At 38.6% G+C, this 24,040-nt stretch overlaps 1 protein-coding gene across 4 annotated transcripts in view; it reads right to left on the bottom strand.

The window, feature by feature from the left end:
* The window catches only part of BABAM2 (BRISC and BRCA1 A complex member 2), a 316,065-nt gene that overhangs the window by 187,848 nt on the left and 104,177 nt on the right, over positions 1–24,040 (bottom strand). For all 4 annotated transcript variants that reach the window (XM_081156557.1, XM_081156556.1, XM_081156555.1 and 1 more), the window contains 2 exons: positions 22,027–22,221; positions 14,493–14,567 (listed from right to left, as the gene is read on the bottom strand). In XM_081156557.1, coding sequence (XP_081012683.1) covers positions 14,493–14,567; positions 22,027–22,221 — 270 coding nt within the window. The remainder of the gene's footprint in view (positions 1–14,492; positions 14,568–22,026; positions 22,222–24,040) is intronic.

The following is a 24,040-nucleotide window of genomic DNA, read 5'->3' as shown; positions in this document are numbered from 1 at the left end:
TGGCAACTAGAAAAGACTGAATCATTTTTTTTTAAAAGCAGAAGAAAAAGTAGAGTTCACTTGAACAATATAAGAACTCATCTACATTATCATTAAATCATTTTATATATACTATATACACATTTTTTTCTTTAAAAGCAAATTCTTCCTGAGTATATATTGTATTCAGGGCACTGTGCTAGGATACAGGAAAATACAAAGGTGAATTAGATGAAATTTTCCATAAGGAGCTTAAAACTCATGAATATCAGCCTTCCCTCCCATTTGTGCTGCTACCAGTGCATCACTTCACTCTGAGACTGTTCAAGGAAACAGTCCTGGACAACGTGCTACTGCCGTAAATGCATTAAGCTGAACTTTTAGCTCTGTGCCATCAAGTACAAACTTTTTACTGCGACTATGAATTGCCTGGGTGTCCTTCCATAAGACCTCAGCCTTATTCATGTTAATTCTCAACATATGGGTTTATGATAATTTGTTAAAATGGATCAACTACCAACTGAATATTAGAGCAGTTAATAATTCAAAAGGGTGATTCTGAAAAACAGAAAAGAATAGTCTCATGTCAATTTTCCAAGTGTTTGCAATATCAGTTATGGCAACTAGAAAAGACTGAATCATTCTAAAATTATTATGAGAACTGGCTTAATTTTGTCTGGGGTGGAAAATAGTTCTTACGTAGCCTCAACAGGGCTCATCAGTCTTGCCCTTTAATGACGTGATTGTTTAGAGGTGCTAATACAGTTTCCTGGACAGGCTACAGTATTTCAAATGAAACAAGGTTAGATTACTACACCAGTCTACAAGGCAGCATGTATGTGACCACGGGACTGAAGCAGGTTCCATCACTGCCAAGTGACTTGCTGAAATCACTTTTTAGCAGGGGGTGGAGGTGGAATGTGTTAAAGGGCTACTATGTGTTTCCACCAGAAAGTTCCTATCAAAAAAATAAGTATTTTCATAATCACATCATATCAGAGGCTAGAAAGAACTATATTGGGCATTGACTGTGCAAGAATCAAGTTCCATCCCTTTATGCAGAGAAAGGGCCTGCTCTACAACTCGCTTCCATGCAATCAGTCTCCTGTGGTGGAAAGAGCATGGGCTTGTGACTGAGGCAAACCTGTGCTCTGCCATACACAGCTAAAATAGCCCTGGCTAACCCATTTAACTTCTCTCAGCTTAAGTTTCCTCATCTAAAAGAAGTAGAGATAATAATGTAAGTCAAGATTTTTCTGATTATAAATGACAGAAACTTGAATCATACTCACTTCAGAAAAAAAAAAAAAGATTATTTATTGGAAAACTATGGGAGAGGCTCAAAGACTCCAAAGGACAGTTGGTTATAGGAGCTAAAGCCAAGACAGCTCCTCCAACTTGAAGAAATGAAATCAAAAATCTCACCACTGATGGTACTCTTTCTCTCTAAATCTCTCTCTTCTGTCTTTCTTTTTCCATGCTTCTCATCTTTACCTACCTCTTTTCTCATCTCTACTTTTTCACTCCCACAGTGAAGAGCTGCAGTGTCGAACACGGTAGCCATTAACCAATGTGGCTAATGAGTATTTGGAATATGACTAGTCCGAACTGAGAGGTGGTAAAGAATAAAATATACACCAAATTTCAAGGACTTTGTACAAATATATATATAAAATACTCATTAATAATTTTAATTTTGATTACATATTAAAATAATATATTGAATGTGTTAAATAAAACTAATTTCACCTGTTTCTTCTTAGTTCTTTTAATGTGGCTACTAGAAATTACATATGTGGCTTACTGGGCTGTGCTGATCCAGAGGCTTTTCTCACACAGTGAACAACATGGCTCCCTGGAGTCCTGGACTCAATTCCTGCGAGCTTATAAACATCACAGCAAAGAAAAAGTTCTCTCCTTGTTTCAATTTTCAAATGTTGTAGGAGAGACTCTGGGGCAGCTTGGATGATGTACCCAGGCCTTAGACTAAGCCCCTCCAGGCAGAACAAGAACTTTAATCTACAGCACTACCTGAATCACAGTCAGGGAAACTAAGACTTGGAAGAAAATTTAGTAAATTATATGTTACCAACAGATTATTTAAAAATGAGAGATAAGATGGAATAAAAAAGGAAGGAAACAGGAAGGAAAGGGAAAAAAGGAGGAAGGAAAAGAGGGAGGGAGAATTCACTCAAGTTGAAGGTACAAGTAAAATATCAGCTACGAGAGCATGGTATTAAAATCCAGGCACACTCATTAAACCAAATCCCTTTACTTCTCTTTCTATCCCCTCCCAGTGAATCTGTGAAGAAACACTCTCCTCCATAATGCAGAAAAGAAATGGGCAAACAATTGCTCACAGACCAAATCCAGCCCAGTGCCTGTTTGTGACAATAAAGTTTTACTGGAACCCAGCCACATGTGTTCATTTACGTATTGTGTATCGCTGCTTTCATGCTATGACAGCAGAGCTAAGCAGTTGAGACAGAGACCATCTGGCCTGCAAGCCCAAAATTTTACTATCTGAACCTTTAGAGAAGATGTTTGGGGGCCTCTGATCTGGAGTGTAGTTTTCTCTAAGCCCTGCTTCTCTCTCTAGAGAAAGGAGGTAGGACAAGAACATGAAAGAATAAAAGGATGTTCCCTGCAGAGTAAGTTTTCAGACCCGCTCACTACTTTCTTTGTGATTAAGTCTCAAATGCAAACTTTGGCTCAAATTTAGCAATGATAAGTCAGATTTATTGCAGAAATAAACAGTACCCTACTTTTATGGTACTTTCTTCCAGGTACACATTCCTACTTGTATAAAAGTATGCCCACTCCTATTTGGTTAGACAGAAACTATTTCCTTTAAGATAGGATGAGGGTTCTCTGTGAATTCTTTATGATCTTTCAAGAAACAGACAACTGTTTTGCTTTAAAACCAGATTTCACAAGAGTGAGTTAAAGCAGTCTTTATTTCTAAAAGCTGCTTATTAAGTGTGACTTTACTGAATCCAAAAAATTCCGTCAACTGAACAGTCTCAAATTTTGAAGCATCATTTAATCTGTGGTTTAGAGAAAAAATTTTGTGAGGTCAGCCTTTGAATTTGTACTCATTTATCAGGATCAGGGGGCTTTTTATGTCTACTATCTTATGCTCGGAGAAGCAACTATAATCAATACATGTCACCCTAAAAAGCTTGCTGGATTTAAATAAAGAGAATATTTGGGGGAAAATATCAGTTTCCTTCCTAGCAAATGTGTAAGACTGAATGATTTTCAAACAGTTCCAATAATAATGGGCAATGCAAGATTTCACTCAAAAAGAAATTCTAGGGAGATTAATTAGCCTAATTATCTTCCTCTGGGTACATCGAATGTAAAACCCTCAGGAAAGGTGAGATGAATGAAAAATTTCAGAACTGCAAACTTACTTAAACTAAGTCTTTAATGACAAGTCACACGCATTTTTAACTCAAACCATGACCTAGTCTCCCTAACTAGGTGGATGAATGATAGACCACTTGAAATGGGGTTTTCCCAGGAACAATTCCTTTCAACTTTTCAAAGAAAGAGTATCAGGAAGATTATCACATGCAAGTATATCATGAATTAAAACTATTTCTTGAAAAGCCTTCTCTATGATTACTTTGGCCAGTATGCTATCACTTTAGTTGTTTCTTAGTAATTCCACTTGATCGTTTCTGTTTTTCAAGTTTCCATCCCATTTCCACAACTCATTTTGTCTAATACCCCACTGAGTACATTTCCTATTCATTCACATCTTCATTAAAACCAATAATCTTGTCTCAGTTGTGGCCATTAGATGAAGTGTTCTCTCTGGTCTCAATATCCCTATGGCCCTGGCCAAATCAAATGTCTCTTCTTGGGTGCAGTCTTACTTATTCCATGGCATCTGAGCATTTCCTTCTTCATTAACATTTTAAAACCTTTGGCTTGTACAACGCTGGGCCTCTGCAGACCTTCTACCTATACAGTTCTCTTTACTTGGCTTTCCCGTAGCTGCATGTTTCACCCCCTTTCAAGAGGCTCACTGAGGTGTCATGACCCCTTCTCCACCTTGATCTCAGCTCCCCTTTAGTCACCAGGCCAATAATCAAGGCTAAATATTCTGTCCATGGCTCCAAATAAACACTGTGGTCTTGGGCAAGTAACTCCAACTTTTTTGGGCTTCACTTTATTCTTAGGTCAATTAAATAAATTATCTAGGAAAAGATGAAAGAGTAGGGGCTTCAGAGCTGGGAGGGGGAACAGGAGCAAGTGACCGCTGGGAATTCTCACAGCACTGGCCGGACTGTGAGGAGAGATGCCTGTAACACAGCACTGTGTGGACAGGTAGGCTTTGCAAGTAATTATCTGTTTCAAGAGAAACCATGAGAGTAGCTGTTTTAAGAGGAGATTAAAGTAGACTACTCTGGAAGTAATACTGCAGAGAGACAGGGTGTGGGAAGGACTGGGGCCATAGGAATGAAATAAGAAGCTAATCCAGGGAAAATAAATTAAAATTACCTGCTTAACGAAGTCTGAAAGCATTCTCCAAGCATTCAAGAGCTTCCCAATTTCTCTTTCCAGCTTTATCTCTTACTCTCTTGCAAAAAATTTCTCTTCCAGCCTAGGTTATTATCTGCTCCCTAATTTCAGTATGCCCACAGAGTGCCGTTACTAGTGATTGTCATCCACACCTTCACTGTCCCTCTTCCCTTTCTAGTCTTTAAAAGTTATACCTCTTTAGAGGTCCAGTTTATGCCTAAACTTGGTCACAAATGTTTCCCTAACCATTCCAATCCATAACAATCTTTACATTTTTAAAGGCCTACTGTACATGTAGCATACAAATTAGTGCTAAACTATTTTTATTTTATTTTATTTTTTTTATTAAATTTTTATTTTTGTTTAAAGTATTACAGATGTGCCTTTTTCTCCCCAATGACCCGTTCCACCCCGTTCCTTCCCCCTCCCTAGTCACTCTCCCCACCACTGTCCGTGTCCTTGGGTTGTACATATATGCATATAAATTCTTTGGTTACTCTCTCCCCCTCCACCCCCCCCCGGCCCCCTCCATCCCTCTGACATTCGTCAATCTCAACTATGCTTCCATGTCATTGAATCTATTCTGTTAATCAGTTTATTAAGTTCTTTAGATGCCACGTATAAGCGAGATCATGTGATACTTTTCTTTCACTGCCTGGCTTATTTCACTTAGCATAATATTCTCCATGCCCATCCATACTGTCCCAAAGGGTACAAGATACTTCTTCTTTACAGCTGCGTAGTATTCTATGGTGTAAATGTCCCACAGCTTTTTAATACACTCATCTACTGATGGGCACTTGGGCTGTTTCCAGATCTTAGCTATTGTAACTGTGCTGCTATGAACATAGGGGTACATATATCCTTTCTGATGAATGAGTGCTAAACTATTTTTAGATTAATGTTTATTAACTATATTTTATCAACTACATTATAAGGTATTTGGGGATAAAGATTATCCTTGTATTTCTTTTTTTGCTTGGCTAATCCTCTACAGATTCCAGCATCACTTTAAGTCACAAATTAGTATTTCGAGGTTCTGCACAATACTGCACTCAAGAACCAAGCCAAGCCCATTCTGGGAATTCTGTTGCTGTTGTTATATCAGCTCGGGATACTGGGCAGGTGGTACAGGTGCTACCCAGGTCAAGGTTCTCCTTCAATCATCCACTGGGTCACAGTAAGATCCCCCTAAGAACACTCCAGGCAGCTTTATGTTGGATCTTAATTTAGGATCTTTCCTCAACTCATTTATTCTCTCTGCCTCAATACAGAAGTAAGGAGTCTTAGCTTTCCATTTTGACTACTAAACTTAAAATAATCTAGTAACAGAGTATTTCTTGCTGCAATGTGGTGTGTTGGAAAGACCATTGCCTTTGAAGCCGGAGAGATCTGCATCCAAACTCCAGTTCCACAAATTGCTACCTGGACCACTTATACCATTGAGTCTCCAGAGCCCTTAACCTATTTTTTTTTAATGGAGGCAAAAAATTACCTCGCTGAGTTATTAAGAGTATTAAATCAGATAATGTGCACAAAGCACCTGGTCCAGTCCCAACAGCATTTACTCAACACAAAGTAGTTATTTTCCCTCACTTCCACCCTCCAAACCTTGTCACCATCAGTGCCCACTGATAGACAGACTAGAGGAGCCAAGATCACAGTCACACCATCACTGTGCCAGTAAATCCATTTATGTACACATGATTTTATTAAGCAAAGTAGAAATTTAAAGCTTCTACTTAACTCTGCTGCATATGAGAATTACCTGGAGGAACTTTAAACTGTAAGGATACTTGTCCTCACCTCCAAAGATTCCGACTTCACCAACCTGAGGTAGGGCCAGGTGTCAGTGCAGCCCAGGTTGAGAACCCCTGACTTACAGCTAACTGGGATCATTCACAGTTAAATGGAGCCCCTGGGGCCCTTGAAACTTCTTGACCACTTTTACAAGCTTCCCTAGACAAGGCTAAACAGCATAGATGCAATCTCCCCATATTTACTTTGGTTCCTCAGACTCCTAAAATAATCTCCGGGAGCTAAGCCACTTCAGATGGATCTCTATCCCTTAAAACAACAGCAATCAGGGTGAAAAATGGCCATTAAGTCTCCAGAAGAGTTCTGGTGTATCACACATTACAGTGAAAAACACAAAAACATGCACCTCAGGAGATAATTTTTAAATATACTTTCTGTGCCCCAGAACCCCTGAAAAATCTAGGCCTAACCTGCTCTCTCTATTAAATTATACATTAGTAATCTTTCAGTTAATGGATCCAGTCACAAATTTAGCAGTCTTATGAACAGAAAGTGTGATGGTTAATTTTATTTTTCATGAAACAGTGTATTTTATTTTCATCACAACTTCCCACTGTGTTTTTTAAATTGAATTTATTGGGGTGACATTGGTTCATAAAATCATACAGGTTTCAAGTGTACAACTCAACAAAACATCATCTGCACACTGCATCGTGCGCCCATCGCCCCAAGCAAAATCTCTTTCTGTCCCCATTTTGTGATGGTTAATTTTATGTGTCCACCTGACAGGGCTAAGGGACATCCAGACAGCTGGTAAAACATTATTTTGGGTGTGTTTGTGAGGGTGTTTCCAGAAGAGATTAGCATTTGCATCAGTAGACTGAGTAAAGCAGATCTACTCTCACCAATGGGGCTGGGCATCATCCACTCCTTGAGGGCCCAATTAGAATATAAAGGCTCAGAAAGGGTGAAACCATATTCTCTCTCCCCCCACCCCTCTCCTAGCCCCTTTCTCCCTTCTCCTCCCATCCTCTCTTCTTCTTTTCTCCTGCCCCTGAACATTAGAATTCCTGGTCTCCAGTCTTCAGACTCCATGACTTACTTATACCAGCATCCCTCCCTCCCCTGGTTCTCAGGCCTTCAGACTTGGACCGAATTATACCACCAGCTTTCCTGGTTCCTAATTGGCAGGTGGAACACTGTGGAACTTCCTGACCTCCATAAGAACTGAACCAACACTTATATATCATATTCTATTGGTTCTGTTTCTCTCGAGAACCCTGACTAATCCAGAAAGGTTCCCTAGTTCAAAATCAGTGTCTCTACATCTGAAGTTGAAACGTGGTGTCAATTCACCTATGGCTGTCATAGTCCAGCAATCAGTGACCACCCTGTGCTATGGGGAGCTGTATCTTATCTACCTGAGATGCTCTTCAGAACACCCTTCTGCAGCCCACCTGGCTATCAGACTGCCATGACCAATACACAGAGGTATTCTGTTTGACCTACAGTGTTTTTTAAAAACTATTTATCCATTGCCATCATTTTAAAAGCAGGTATTTTTCAAAAGAACAGAGTGGGAAGGATCACTTTGCCGGACATCAAACTGTACTACAAAGCCATTGTAATCAAAATGGCCTGGTATTGGTACAACAGACATAGAGATCAATGGAACAGAACAGGGTCCCCAGAAATAGACCCACGCCATTATGGCCAGTTAATGTTTGACAAAGGAGGCAAGAGCATACAATGGAGTAAAGACAGTCTCTTCAATAAGTGGTGCTGGGAAAACTGGACAGCTACATGCAAAAAAATGAAACTAGACTACCAACTTTCACCATACACAAAAATAAACTCAAAATGAGTAAAAGACTTAAACGTAAGTCATGAAGCCATAAAAATCCTGGAAGAAAACATAGGCAATAAAGTCACAGACATCCTACGTAGTGGACTTTTCACTGATACATCTCCTAGGACAAGAGAAACAAAAGAAAAAATAAACATATGGTATCCTACATCAAACTAAAAAGCTTCTGCACAGCAAAAGAAAACAGCCTCAAAATACAAAGGAACCCCAGGGTCTGGGAAAACATATTTGCTAAGGATGTATCTGATAAGGGGCTAATTTCCAAAGTGTACGAAGAACTCATACTACTTAGCAAGAGGAAGACAAACCACCCAATTAAAAAATGGGCAAAGGACCTGAATAGACACTTCTCCAAAGAGGACATACAGATGGCCAAGACACACATGAGAAAATGCTCAACGTCGCTAACCATCAGAGAGATGCAAATTAAAACCACAATGAGGTATCACTTCACACCTGTCAGAATGGCTGCCATCAACAAATCAACAAACAACATGTGCTGGCAAAGGTGTGGAGAAAGGGGACCCTAGTGCACTGCTGGTGGGAATGCAGACTGGTGCAGCCACTATGGAAAATAGTATGGAGGTTCCTCAAAAAATTAAAAATGGAGCTGCCTTTTGAACCAGTGATCCCACTTCTAAGAATATAGCCTAAGAATCCCGAAACCTTAATCAGAAAGAATATATGCACCCCTATGTTCATAGCAGCACAATTTACAATAGCTAAGATCTGGAAACAGCCCAAGTGCCCATCAGTAGATGAGTGGATAAAAAAGCTGTGGGACATTTACACCATGAAATACTACGCAGCTGTAAAAAAGAAGGATCTTGTACCCTTTGGGACAGTATGGATGGACCTGGAGAAAATTATGCTAAGTGAAATAAGCCAGGCAGAGAAAGACAAACATCACATGATCTCGCTTATATGTGGAATCTAAAGAACTTAACAAACCAATGAACAGAATAGATTCAATGACATGGAAGCATAGATGAGACTGACGAATGTCAGAGGGATGGAGGAGGGTGGGTGGGTTGAGGGGGAGAGAGTAGCCAAAGAATTTATAGGCATATATATGCACAACCCAAGGACACGGACAATAGTGGGGAGAGGGACTGGGGATGGAGATGGGGATGGGGATGGGGATGGGGATGGGGTGGAATGGGTCATTGGGGAGAAAAAGGGACATTTGTAATATTTTAAACAAAAAGAAAAAAAGAAAGAAAAGCAGGTATTTTTCATATTAAAAAAAAAATCTCTGGAGCCCTGAGATTCTGGGCTCCTTTTAATAACATCTGCGTATCTGGCAACATTAGGCCCATCCTCTCACATGGAAACAATTCTATAGCTGAGTAGCAGCTGCTCCCTTAGATGAAGCACACACGTGCTAGTTCACTACAGTTCTCACCATTTCCTATTATATCAAGCAAATTCATTGCTTCTCAGTACCTTTCTGATTCTGTAAGTATCTGCATTTGCTAACCTAGGTTTGATTAGGAAGCAGATTGACTAAGCAAGTGAACCTGCTATCCAATGGCTGCAGAGGCAGCTCCTACCCAGGATAATCTCAGCACACAAGGACCCTGGATGCTTTCCTCCATATTAATGACCTCAGACCACGTAAGATTCCAACATGGACATCTCCCTAAGAGTCTCCGCCTGTCCTTGGAGACCTGTCTTGAGAACCTGACCTTAATTCCGGCTTTCTGCCTCTGGCTGACACACTGTGTCCCATCGCCCTACACTGAATGTGACTGGTGATCATGATCAGTGCAGCCACAGAAGCTTCCAAAGAAGGGTGAGAAAGAGGAGAACCTCACCTCCTGACACAGATGACCTAGCTTTTCACCCTCAACTCATTTCCATGTAGTGTCATGATTCAGATGCCAGAGTGGGACTAAACTGCTGCAAGCTATCCATCAGGATGAATGAGCTCGTGTGTGACATCAAGTGATGCAAATAAAAACGCTGTGCAAACATACTTCGGTCACAGTAAACTGGTTGCAGTTCTTCTTCTGGGGTGGACTGGGGCTCAGTGGCACCTAGTTTAGAGCCTCTCCAGCAACTACTTGGACTATTGCTATCAATAGTCCAATAAATGTTTAGTGTCTCTCCAAAATTCATATGTTGAGGCTTAATTCCCAATGTTATGTTTTAGAGAAGGAGCTTTCGGAAGGTAATCAGGTCATGTAAGTGGAGACCTCACAAACAGGATTAGTGGCCTTATAAGAAGTGACACCAGAGAGAAGATCTCTCTCTTGGCCATGCAAGGACACAGGAAGAAGATGGCTGTCTACAAACCAAGAAGCAGGTGCTCACCAGACAATGGATCTGCTGGTGACTTGATAATAGACTCGCCAACCTCCGGAAATTTGAGAAATAAATATCTGTTGTGTAAGCCACCCACTCCATGGTGTATTTGTTACAGCAACCCAAACTGATTAAGACAACTATTTGAACAATTATGGTCCTATCAAACAAAAAAAGTTAACATGGATTTTTTTGAAAGGTTATATTTGTCATATCCACTATCAGCATGAAATATCAGTATTTAGCCTTCTAGTTTAGAGATCCAGCAACTTTTCTAGGTACTTCTGTATAATGCCATTGAAGAAGGTCCTAATTACAGGATTTCCACTTTACCATATTCTGGGTAAAACTGGCTCATTATTTTCAGAGGCTAGTTCAAACACATATTGTGTTTACAATGATATGTTGTAAACTTATGTTTAGAAGTAAGCTTCTCCCCGAAACACTATATTCTTAGTTTCTGAGCACTTCTTGTTCAGATGATAAAATGTTACTAGACAATTAAAATATTTCCTGTATCTCACTATGGAGTATGGCTTTACAGAAAAAATAATAATAATAATGCTTTCTTAGCATTATACTCTTAGGCTTAAGAATTCTCAGAACAAGAATAAAGACAGGACTAGACATAAGTCAATGTTCATCACACCCTAAAGAAAATTAAGAGCAGCAACTTCTAATGACTAGCTCTTCCTTAAGAGAAAGTATACAGGTATAAACCAATCTTCCTTTGGGCTAGTAACTGTAGTGAATACTTATACTTTTATCATTCCAGTGATCCCCCCTTTATTCTGGGGACAACTGTTTTTTCCCATAAGCACTCCAGTTGAGATGTTCAGGGGCGTGTACATGGGCCCAAATGGGGCAGACATGAGAAAGCTGGTCTGTGCCAATATACAGACTATCCAACATGGGATCTGTTTCCTGCTATGGGGATTACGGAAGCCGAAGATTTGTACTACATTTCCCATTAAATTTATACTAGTTTGTGCTGGATTTCGACCACCCAAAATAAAGGATCCTAATTAATACAAAAGTTTTTTTTACTGACTGGGTTTTTATGTAAATGATTTACCTCAGCCAAGAATAAAATTTGGACACTGAAGTCAGGACTCAATTTCAGAATAAATTCACTCTACCCCTTGTAAGAACCCTATATGCTAGAGTAGATTATTAAGCAAAATCATGATCAATAGATTTTTAATGGATTTTTCATTCTAACATCAAAAATTTCTATTAGTGCATAAAATAAGTACACTTGGACATATAAACTTAAGAGTGGACAATGACTTCATCACAGTGCAATAAAATTTCACTACAGCAAATCAGAAGGGTATATAGTCAAACTCCATGCTACCTCAATGTGTAGAAGTCTACTTAACCTTTCATTTCTTTTGGATGTCAAGGTAAAGCTACACTGATGCTGGTAAAGAATATCCTACCCTAGAAATTTAAGGAGTTTATTTTAAGACTCAGACTATCAGTCATAAGCCTGGTAATTAAAAATTAGAAGCATTTCAATGCAAATAATATGTAAAGCAATCCCTAATGCAAACTTTGTTTTTAAGAGTACAGCCAAGTGTTCCAAGGTTATGATTCAACAACTTTAGAAACTGAGATCTTAAAACCCTCAACAGATATTCTGGATTGCAGGTAGCTTGTGTGTGTGTGTGAGTGTGTGTGTGTGTCTCCACGTGTGTGTGTGTGTGTGTGTGTATTGGGGTTATTGAAATACTAGATAAGGTGACCAAAAAAAAATCACTAAAGGCTTGTGATTTTTTTTCTTATTATTTTTTATTTTTTTTAATTGAATTCATTGGGGTGACATTGGTTAATAAAATTATTTCAGTTTAGGTAGGTTTGTTTATTTGTTTATGTATTTAGCTATTGTTTTGTGCTATAAAAAAGTTTCTCTATTTTGGTCCTTATTTTACTCTCTTTGCATGGACAAAAGATCCAGAAAGACATCAGTGCTTCAATGTAGCCATTTCATCTATAGGAGAAAAATTATTTCACAGTACTTTTATTTTGTGAGGAGGGGGAAAGATTTCTAATTTTGCCAAATAGATTCCACTTTTCTCCTATTTGACCAACAAAAAAGGTAAGGGCATAATAGAAAATGGGAAAATTTGATTTTGAAGAGAAAAAAATTAGATTATGATTCAAGAAGCATTTTTTTCCTTTGACTTTCAAGAACATGAGCAGAGGCAACATCAAGTTCAAATAAACAAGACAACCAATCAAACTGATAAGGGCCCAAAAATCAAAACAAAGATACTGTAACTGTAAATTATGGAGTAGTGATTATATAAATAAGGTACTCTCATATAGTATTACATCTGGTTTTAAATAAGCTGAAGTAGAGTTTTAACTGGAATATATGGAAGTCAATGAGTCTGTGATTTTAAGAGTTTCCAAGGAAACTGCTTGCTATTCCAATGGAGCACAGTAATTGCTGAAATCAAATTAATTATGCTTAGTAATCACAGATCTAATATGTATATTTTCCACAACAGGAGTGTGGAGAAACTAATATGAATTGCTGACTTCTATTCTCACTCGGACTTCACAACCCTTGGATACAGGGAAGAAAAGTAGTCAACTAGAAACTAAAAATGAAATTTTGTTTTGTTTTTTAATATTGTTATTGATTTTTAGAGACAGAGGAAGGGAGAGAGAGAGAGGAGAGAGAGAAACATTGATATGAGAATGAAACAGCGATTGGCTGCCTCCTGCCTGCCCCCTACTGGGGATTGAGCCCACAACCAGGGCATGAGCAGGAATCGAACAGCAACCTTTTGGTGCATGGGACTATGCCCAACCAACTGAGCCACACCAGTCCACGCTAAAAATGAAAGTTTAATGAAGCATAAAAATTCTATGTTTTACTTAATGAAATATATATATTTTTTAAATGTTCCCGCCCGGCCGGGCATGGCTCAGCAGTTGAGCATCGACCTAGGATCCAGGCAATCAGGGTTCGATTCCCGGTCAGGGCACATGCCTGGGTTGCGGGCTGCAGCCGATCAATGACTCTCTCATCATTGATGTTTCTATCTCTCTCTCTCTCCCTCTCCTTTCCTCTCTCTGAAATCAATAAAGATGTATTTTTTTAAAAATTTTTTTAAATTTAAAAAAAAATAAAGTGTTCCCTAATCTTTTCTATGGTCTATAGTTTATAGTCCACCAGACCACACGTCCAATCATTATCAAGATTAATATCTAATACTACTTATTGACTACTACAATATGCAGGAAAACTTGTATAAGGATTCTGTCTTCTCTCTAGACTGTTATAAATACTGTTAACTCTTTGAACATCATCAGATTAGGAAGGTAGAAATTTTTCTTACATTAGACTAAAGCTATATAACCACAAGTTGAAATATGGAACTGAGGGCAGTCAAAACCAAAATCAGCATCTGCAATGAACCTAAGCCTTTGTCTTAAGGCTTCTTGTTCAGAACTGGCTCCCTGGTCATTTAGTTTCTTTCACCCTAACCACAGCCTAGTCACTTGCATTCCACCTTTTCTCTGCAAAGCATCTGCAGATCTCTCTCCAGGCCACACGTTGCCTGTATTCATTTTAACGAATGCCATATACACTGGCCTAACTCAATTGTCAGTCTCTCCAGGAAAGGCCAACTATGAAGGTGCCTGAGATCAACTGCTAACATAGAGAAAATAAAGTGCCCCTTTAGCAAAGCACAGTTAATATGCAATCCGACTTAAAGAAAGAATGCATATTAGACAATTTTCTAACAGAGTCTGTCATCCCAAAATAGTTATTAACTAAAGGTATTTTTTTTCCAAAGTGTAATTTACTTATGCTAATTTTATCTTATAAGAAAAAAATCATTTCAAAATTACTTTTAGGTCTACTATTTTAGCTTTTAGGTAACAAAGGAACTTAATGGATCTTCATGTAATTAATATTTTAATAGAATTCATCATCCAAACAAATGCTGGTAAACCAATCATACAAATATTCAGAGTTAAATACTCTAAAACCTCATTTATATTCTCATATTGACAATTATATTTTTACCTTGAGAAGGTATGTGGGAATATTACTAAAATCCACCGGCAACTTCAAAAGGAAACGAGCTGAAAATTCACCAGTCTGTAGAAAAAAAGGTATAATAATAATATTAAAATCAAAAATAGATTGTGACATGACAGTTATAGCCAAGACCACAAGTTCAATCTGTTGAGAAAATAGGTAGACATCTTCAGCTTGGGTAAAGCAACATGAACAAGGAAAGAAGGGAGAAAGAGCAGGGGAGAGTCAAAAAGAGTATTAAATTATTAGTTACTATAAAGTACAATTAGAATTTTTAAATCTGTTTTATAAATGCAATAAAATTATAATGCAATAGTATTACCTTCTGGTCTGTTTTTTAAGTACAAAAAGAATACCTTAATGTATGATTTTTTAAAAATCCAAACAATAGAGACAGACCTATCCCATTGATTGTTTGGTTTTTTCTAAAGCATTCGGACCACTTCACTAATACAGGGGTGGGCAAAAGTAGGTTAATAATAATGAATAATACAATAATTAATTAATTAATAATAATACAAGAATAAATTCTGTGTTTCACATACTCACAACTATAAACCTACTTTTGCCCCGCCCTGTATTTATAACCCACAGGTTCATGACATATATCACCAGCCTTTACAGTTTCTCTAGAAATGCACACAAAGGTCGAACTTCTACCCATATAAAGTAGTACAGAAGCAGACACCCCAGATAAGATTTAATTCCCTGGAATCTGTTAACATTATCATCAACTAATATTCTTCAGTGATTCTATCTATAAGCCAGTCTTCACAGGAAAGATGTACAAAGGTTTAGCAATTTAAAACATTTAACTAAGCTATAAAAAATACCTTCTATTTTTTAAAAAAGAATACTCATGTAAAAGAAAAAAAAAGTTTCCTTTCTCAATTTTTATGATGGGAAGGGCTAAGGAATCACATTTTTAAAAAACTTGGTCATGGGAAGGGTTTTCCAATTGGGCTGCGCAGACACCTAGGGGTTCCAAGAGAAGTCTTACAAAGGCAACAAAGGCGGGTGCTAAGTTGGTGGGATCCTGGGTGTTCCAGCCTCTCTCACTGCAAGTCTGCAGCTCAGGTTGGGATTCTGACACGCTGGGTTTCACTATGATATGTTGTCTGGACAAGTAACTCTGGGGATAACATAGAACCACCCTAAAGAGTAGATTTTTCTCCTTTTCATACTGTGACTACTGAAGAGCTCCCAGTATCTCCACTCTTTTTCCCCTATAAAAACAAGCACCTCAAACTCCCCAAAACATATATTTAAATATAGTGTGCATTTACAGGTATTTTTATGGATGAGTGGATAAGCACACATAAGCACTTCTTACAGTTGATTCCACAACATGCACCATTCTTTTCTACAAACGCTCTAGTGACTGGCTTCAAGGTCTTGGCCCTAATTTTAAAACTCTGACCTAAAACCTTGAAAAGGCAAACAGAAATATAAACCTTGAGCTCAAAAGATCACAATGATTAAGTATCATCTGCATAGTTGTTTGCTGTCTCTTTTACTGCTTACAACATCTTTTAACTTACATCAACCTCTGGCTAAGGACAGAGCACTGCTTCATCACACAAGTCTAACCCTGGAGCAGAAAAGGCACAGTGAGAGACTGAATGGACAGAATCAGAGCTGACACAGCCAGACAGAGTCACAGCAGGCACTGTGCCACCAGGAATGCCAAAGGTGAGAATCAGAACTAATCCTGAGAGTTGAGCAGCTGGACTCAGTATGAAACACCAGTACACACAAGCTACTCAAAACCCAACATCTGAGAGAATAGTTAAGAGCCACTTAAGGATGTACAAACAACTCATCATGGTGGGTGGGAGGAGAAGGTCTTTGAAAGATCCTAATAAAACTCTTACCTTCTGTTATAGTCCAAGATTACTAAAAAGGTGTGGTTTTGGGGCTGTGTTAAGCTCTTAAAACTAGCATAAACTCCTAAAACTCTAGAACTAACATACCCTGTTAAGAGTGATTCTTTGGACCTAAAAGAGTCTGTTTTTAAGTACAAGAAGTAATACTTTAAAAGGAGTAAGTATAGGGGCAGCATAAACAGTACAGAGTTAAGTGGGAGCTTATAAGAGGTGCACCTAGCCCAGTGGGACTTTTGTGGGGGATGTTGGAAGAACAGAAAAGTGTTCCTTATCTAATAACAAAATAAATAAACAGAATAGAAACAGACTCATAGATACAGAGAACACACCAACAGCTGTCAGAGGGGGGCAGGACTGGAGGGCTGGGTGAAAAAGGTGAAGCGATTAAACAACGAAAAACAACCACCCATGGACACAGACCACAGTATGGTGATTACCAGAGGAAAGGGGGGTGGAGCAGGTGGAAAACGGTAAAAGGGGAGACATGGTAACAGAGAGAGACTTGACTTTGGGTGCTAAGCACACAATGTGGTATATATTGATGATGTTACAGAATTGTGCACTTGAAGCCCATATAATGTTATTAACCAATGTTGTCCCAATAAATTCAGTAAAAAAATTTTTTAAAGACTTCCTTTAGTTCTGTGTATAGTAACTATAGAGGAAGGAACCCTCATAAAAGAATACATGTTCCCAACAACTGTTTCCCTCCTTTCTCCTATATAACCAGCTCTTTCCTCTTTACCCACTCACTCCCATCCGCAAGCACACATCATTTTAAAAAGTCTTTCTTTTTTTCATGTCCCTCTTTAAGTCCATCTCATCTCTGTTCCACTTTACAGAATAATCTCCTATAAAGAATTAGGCTATATTTAAGGTCTACATTTCCTCTTTTACTATTCTCTCTTGAACCCTCTCCAGTCAGCTTTTCCTCACCACCACACCACCAAACAGCTCATCTACGACCTCCTCATTGCCAAATCCAATGTCATTTCTCAGTTCTCACCATATTACTATTCTGTCAGCAGCACTTCCACATAGGGAATCACTCCTTTCCTGGAATATTCTTCACTTGGTTTCCAGGATCCCATTCTCTCGGTTCTTCTCTACTTCACTGGCCTTCCCTCTGATTTCCTGATTTCCAAACACTGGAGTGCACCAGGGTTTCACCCCAAGACCTCTTTTCTTTATCTACACTCCCCAGTAGATCTCACCCAGGCTCATGACTTTAAATCCCATTTATATGCTAATGATTCCTATATGTTATAACTCCATCCCAGACCTGCTACTAATTCAAGTTGTATTTCCAATTACCATGACGAAAACCAAACTGGCTCTTCCCTGGATATTTATGCATTTCAGTAAATGGCAATTCCATGCTTTCAGTCTCCCAGGCCAAAATCCACAGAATCATCCTTGACTCCTGTCTTTCTCTCATCCCGCATTCAAAGTGGCAGCAAATCCTGCTGATGCTACCCTCAATTTACATCCACAGTCCACCAACTTGCTACCATCTTCACAAGCACCTGACCCGAGCAGTCATTTCTGCCCCGGGCCACTGCGGTCACCCCTGACTGCTCCAGCCCTTGCTCGCCTGCAGTTTATTCCCATCACCACAGGCAAAGGCATACTTTCAACACATTCGTCAAATTATGACCCTCCTTTGCTCAAAACTCTCCAATGGTAGGGAGTTAGCACCTTTATAGAGCAATCTGACAAGGTAACAATTGAGTAAAGATGTGAAAGAGGTGAGGGAGCAAACGATATGAAATGTGGTGGGAAAACGTCCCGGGGAAAAGAAGAGCAAGTGTAAAAGGGGTTCGTGTAGGAATATGCCTAGACCTTCATGAGCGAGCAAGGAGGTCGGTGTTACTGGAGCAAACAAGCACTGACACTGATAAGGGGTCACCCAGAAACTCCCTCCTCCACAGTGTGAGCTTTTCCAGACCCCTGTAGGATGTGCAACAATCATTCATAAAATCAGTGAACACTAACATGGCTACTACATCTATGTGGAACATTTGTTAAGTCATTCCTGCGGATGTTGAGACAGGTTTTTAAAAAGTACCAAGGGGCTAGTTGGACAGACAATAGTAAGTGTAATTCAATTCATTTCTTATTCATTTTCAAATTTTAGAGGCAAACAACCTACCGATCAATAAGTAGCCATTTCTACCTACTAGTCTAAAATGTCGATCTATAGGTTAAAATGGCAATCTCAAAACTTTGAGTTTCTTAGACTCAATGGCTCTTAAATATTTTTTAAATAACAAAAGGAGTGAAATGTGGGGTTTAAAAAATTAAAAGAACTTTTGTACATATAAGGCAATCAGAAAACTAATTGCATATTTAGCACTAGGACTCATTTGAAAAGCTAGTTATTTTAGTACATGCACTGAATTTTAGCTTTCTTGCCCTTTTTTAGTTTGTACAATATATTTTTATTCTACCAGCTATTTTAGACCAGCATTCATTTAAAAATGCTCAAATGATCCCTATTTTATCCCTTCTCAAAATGTTGATCCTAGAACTAGTATAAATTTATGGTGATTGGCAACAGACTGATTTATACAACTAAATTCATAATAAATGAAACGTAACACTGTGACAAGAATCTGATCTAATAGAAACCATAAAAGTACTTTATGATCTCCAACTTTCAAGCCTACTATACATTCTTTCTTTTTTTAGAATTCAGTTAGTATTTATTAGATAATACAATGTGTCAGTTAATCAATCAATCCAAAAATTCCTGATATACATTTCCATCTGTCATTTCTCATTGCTCTCAATGACATTTCCAACTGTCATTTCTCAACCCTAGTTGAAGTCTTTTCTTTTCTTTTTTTTTTTTGTTTTTTTTTTTTGCTTTTTTGTGTGTGTTTTTCTTAATATATCTTTATTGATTTCAGAGAGAGGAAAGGAGAGGGAGAGAGAGAGATAGAAATATCAATGATGAGAGAGTCATTGATTGAGCCCACAACCTGGGCATGTGCCCTGATAGGGAATCGAACCCCGATCGCCTGGATCCCAGGTCGATGCTCAACCACTGAGCCATGCCCGGCCGGGCAAAGTCTTTTCTTTTTATCTTTATTGTTGAAGTATTACAGATGTCCCCTCTTTTCTCCCCATTAGCACCCTCCACCCTGCTCCTGCCCCACTATACATTCTTTTTGCCACTGAGAGGCTAAAGAAAACTCAGCACTTGTTTCTAATAGCATTGGAAACATTCAAAACTAGGCAAGAATTCAGTTTTTAGTTCTCCCTGATTTTCCTTGTAACCTGTAAGCTAATCTTTCTCTGCAAAACTGAGTAAATGGTGATTTAAAAACATATCTTACTGTAAAATTTGAGCTATAAACATGCTATGAGGATCAGAACATAAGGAGGAAATCCTTTCTGAGTTCTGTCTCAGACAATGACTTTCCCTGTGTTTTTGAAGTTCCAACACTTATTCAAGCAATTTATGGTGACTCTGTGGTAACGTCAAAGATTGCTTCCATAGCAATATTTCCTGTAAGCTGAAAATGAGACATTTAGATGCAGCCAACTGAACAGAATAATTTGATTTTTCTGTCAATCCTTGGTCAAATCCTCTCTTGGATAGATGTAGAAAATTATCTGACCTATGACTGTTAAAATGTCAGCTGTTCTGCCAACTGCCTTAATGGCAATTTCCCCAGCATGAGCAATAAATACGTGCATCCTTCCTTTTTTCAAGTTATAGTACATTGGCAAGTAATTTCTGAGTTTGGGCAATGTATTAGGGCTAAGCTTTTCTTCTGGTGATAGCAGCTGTGTCATAGTTCTCTCCTCCTTTTGGAAGTGACAGGTAGGCATCTTATGCAGAATGGATTCCAAACCCAGGTTGTTCTGTAAAGGGAAATTTTACTTTCTTTCTTAGAGGCTGTTCCCCGTCAACAAGCTTTCATCTTAAATTACTGTTCTTACCACTTAGACAGTTGAAAGTTAAGAAATACTCAAGAGTGACTATCATTTTAGCTGGGTGACAGCCTGGTAAGCGTAATTCTTCTAATGGACTCTAACAACCAAGAACCTAAGTCTGGAGATTGTTCCTTGGCAAAGGCATAATTATCTACTACATGTAAAAAGGAAAGCCAAAGTTAGGCTAATTAAAACATCTCATACTTTACAAAAAGGTTTTCTAAGATATACTATTTAATTATCCCCAATAGTTCAATGGATCTAACTCATTTATACCTATTTTATAAATGAGAAAACTGAGGCTTAGAACAGTCAAGAAACTTGCCTACAATAATTGAGAGACTAATAAAGAGTCAGAGCTCAACCTAAGGCTCAAGATGTATCCATCTATTCAGTGCTGTAGGTTAAGAGCCTAAAATGTGTCAGGACCTATAAGGGCACTGCAAATATTACGAGTAAAATAGAAATGATACAGTCAACATGATGAAAGGGAAAATACCTACAATCAAGAATACTCTGTCCAGTAAGGTTATCATTTAGACTTGAAGAAGAGATCAAGGATTCGCCAGACAAGCAAAAGCTAAAGGAGCTCATCGCCACTATGCAGGAGTCACAAGAAATGCTAAAGAAAACTCTTTAAGTGGATAAAAAAAGACCAAAGTTAGAAAAAAATATATGTGAAAGAAAAAAAAATCTCACGAGTAAAGGCAAACATATAGTAAAAGTAGTAGACCAACCATTTATAAACTAGTATGAAAATAATTAAAATGGCAATAAATACATACCTATCAACAAATACTTTAAATGTAAATGGACTAAATGCTCCATTCAAAAGACATAGATAGGGTATGTAAATTATACCTCAAAAAAATTGTTTAAAAAAATCAGGCATGTTAACATAGGTATCTCTGAGAATATGACATATGAGTAAAAACTTTAAGGAGGAAGGGTACTGGGCATGCAAATATTTAAGGGAACTATCCCAGACAACAGGAAAGCTATATACAAAACCTAGGGCACAAGCATACCTGGTGTGTCTGCAACACAGCAAAGGTGCTAGTGTGGCTAGAGCTGAATATTTTCAGACAGGAAGGTAGAAAACGAAGTGAGGGAAGTAATGAAGGATAAAGGATGGCAGTGATAGGAACCACGCAGAGCATTTCATGCCACTGGCGTTCACTATGAGAGTGAAAGAGAGGTATATGAAAATTCTGGGCCAAGAAGAGATATGATCTGACTTGCAGTTCAAAAGGGTCAAACGATATAAAAAAACTACAAAAAGAAATTATAAAAGGCTCCATATAAACTAGCTACCTCCAGAGTTAACCTCTAACATCTGACTGGGATACTGAAGAAGGGCTACACTGAAAAGAAGAGGAAACTTGTCCGTGTCTCAAAATGTGGCCTGTGAGACACCCACATCAAAACCGCTGGCTTCAGAATACTTGGGGCTCGGAGTGTGAGACTCCAAATTTTGCGATCCGCGTGATACCCCTGAGAAACACAACGAGCCAGATAAACATCAAGGCCACTTCAAACACTAAATCATGAGAAATTATCTGCGCAACCTGAACCATGTCTATCTAAGGAAATGGCTAGGGTTTGTTATAAACAGACATCTTAATTGATTATTTTATTTTATTACAGATAAAGTGGCTTTTTTCCCCCATTCTCCAAAAAACCCTTACCCAGTTGTTTTTTTTCCCAGCATAAATTTCCATGTTCTCTCCATACTGCGGCTCTTCCAGCAATGTCTGGTATTCAAACATTAGGCGGGAGCTCTCACGGAGACGGCTGCATTGAAACTGGTGATACTGTTGCACAAGTTCCTTCACCACAAGTAAGAGACATTCAGGATTTGAAGGGTTCCAGGAGGCAAGATTCTGTAAAAGCCATAAATGAAAGACCAGTTAAAAATGAATTTTCCTACAAATCCAGCATCACATTAGCACATCGATATAGGGAGAAAGAATGGTGAAACACTAAAAGGAGCAGACTACTCTTAACTAGTGATAAACTCAGCTGAAGTTAGAAAAGTCTTTCCAGCGTGGTGATTTCTCCTGCCTTCTAAAAATCCTTGCAGAAAATCAAGAGAAATTCCTTCATGAGTAGCCAGAAACAGTCAAGTGTAAAGCATGGTATAATAAACAAGAAACCTAAATATCCTAGAAGACCATAATTTTAGCTCTGAAAGACTTAATTTGTTTCTTACTCTTTTATAATTTTAATTTTGTAAATCTGCACCTAATTTCAGCATTATATGCTAATGTCATCAACTTGGATCCACAGACCATCTGTAATACCAGATATAAATAAATGTTCTATAAACACGAGAGCCCCACAGAAATATAAGCACGATGGTAATTGTTTGGACTGAAAAAGAAAGGAATGGGTAGCGATGAAGGAAAATACAACTAGGAAATGCAAGATTCAGAAAAAATGAGAAAGAAAATGGCTGTGAGAGCTTATGACCAGGAAAGGAGCTGGGAATGCGGAAAGAGCTGATAAGTATATACTAGTTTTTAAGCTCACAGTCATTTATTCAACAACTATTTACCAAGTGCCTATTGTGTATGTACCACTGTTCTCGGCAGTGGTGAGGACAAGGCAAGCCCTTGCTCTCAAGGAGCTTAGATTTTAGTGGGCCAAAATAAACAATAAACAAACAAACATGTCAGATGGTGATAAATGCTACTCAAAAAAATGGAGCATGCATCCCAGAAGCCTAGTGAAGGAAGTACTTCAAGGAGAAAGAAGAGATCGGCTGTGTCATATGGTGTTGATAAGTAAGACGAGGCCTGAGAATTGACTGCTGGGTCTGGTGACACACAGGTCAACCATGTCCTCAACAAGTGTTATTTGGTGAAGGGTTATTTGTCGAGGGTTTAAGAGAGAATGGGCAGAGAGAAATAGCAGATGGCTATACCGACAATTAAATCTGGTAACTGGAGGGGAACGTGGGGTCAAGGGAAGGTTTGCTCAGACATTGTAACCTAATGCAGTGTCAGTGCAGAGAGGGGGTAAATGTGATGATGCAGCGCAGGGGAGCAGAACCCCAGGAGCAAAGATAATAACCAGGTAGCTAGACGAGATCTCCTAACAGGTCGGCCTTAGAGATAAGCAGAGTCCATCCAAAGGAACAGGAAGGAAGTCAAACCAAATGAGTATGAATGACCGCAGGTGGTTCCATGTAGTGAGAGAAGCTTATGCAGGGTCTCTCCTGAGAGCTTGTATTTTCTTCTTGAAGTGGGAAGGAAGGTCGCCCAGCTGAGAGTGAGGAAGAAGGAGCGGGTATTGGAAGTTTAGGAAGAAAGTGTGAAATAGTCATTTAGAAAAATGAATGGGCTGAGGAAAAGAGGAGTTCCACATCACTAAAAGCTCCACCGAGGTTGGAGGTACGATTATTAAGTGAGACAAATTAGCATAAATTCCCCTGTCTGGGTGCAATGAGGAGTGGGAGGAATTTAAATTTAACAAAGGTTGGGATTCTGCCAGACAAGTACAATAGGTAGAAAGAGGAGCAAGAGATCTTAGAAAGTTTGCAAAACAATGACTATAATTATGAACCATGCAATTTAAGCCAGGAAAAAGCCAAGGAAGTTCATAAGGGAAATGAGAGTTAGTGAAAAGGTGATAGGACCAACAGTCCTGGTGAACTTGAAGAATTGTTGGAATTGAGATACTAAAAAGAATGAACTGGAA

The sequence above is a fragment of the Miniopterus schreibersii genome (assembly GCF_964146895.1).
Source record: "Miniopterus schreibersii genome assembly, chromosome: 13".
NCBI classification, from domain to species: domain Eukaryota; kingdom Metazoa; phylum Chordata; class Mammalia; order Chiroptera; family Miniopteridae; genus Miniopterus; species Miniopterus schreibersii.
This window is presented reverse-complemented; position numbering and strand designations above follow the sequence as displayed.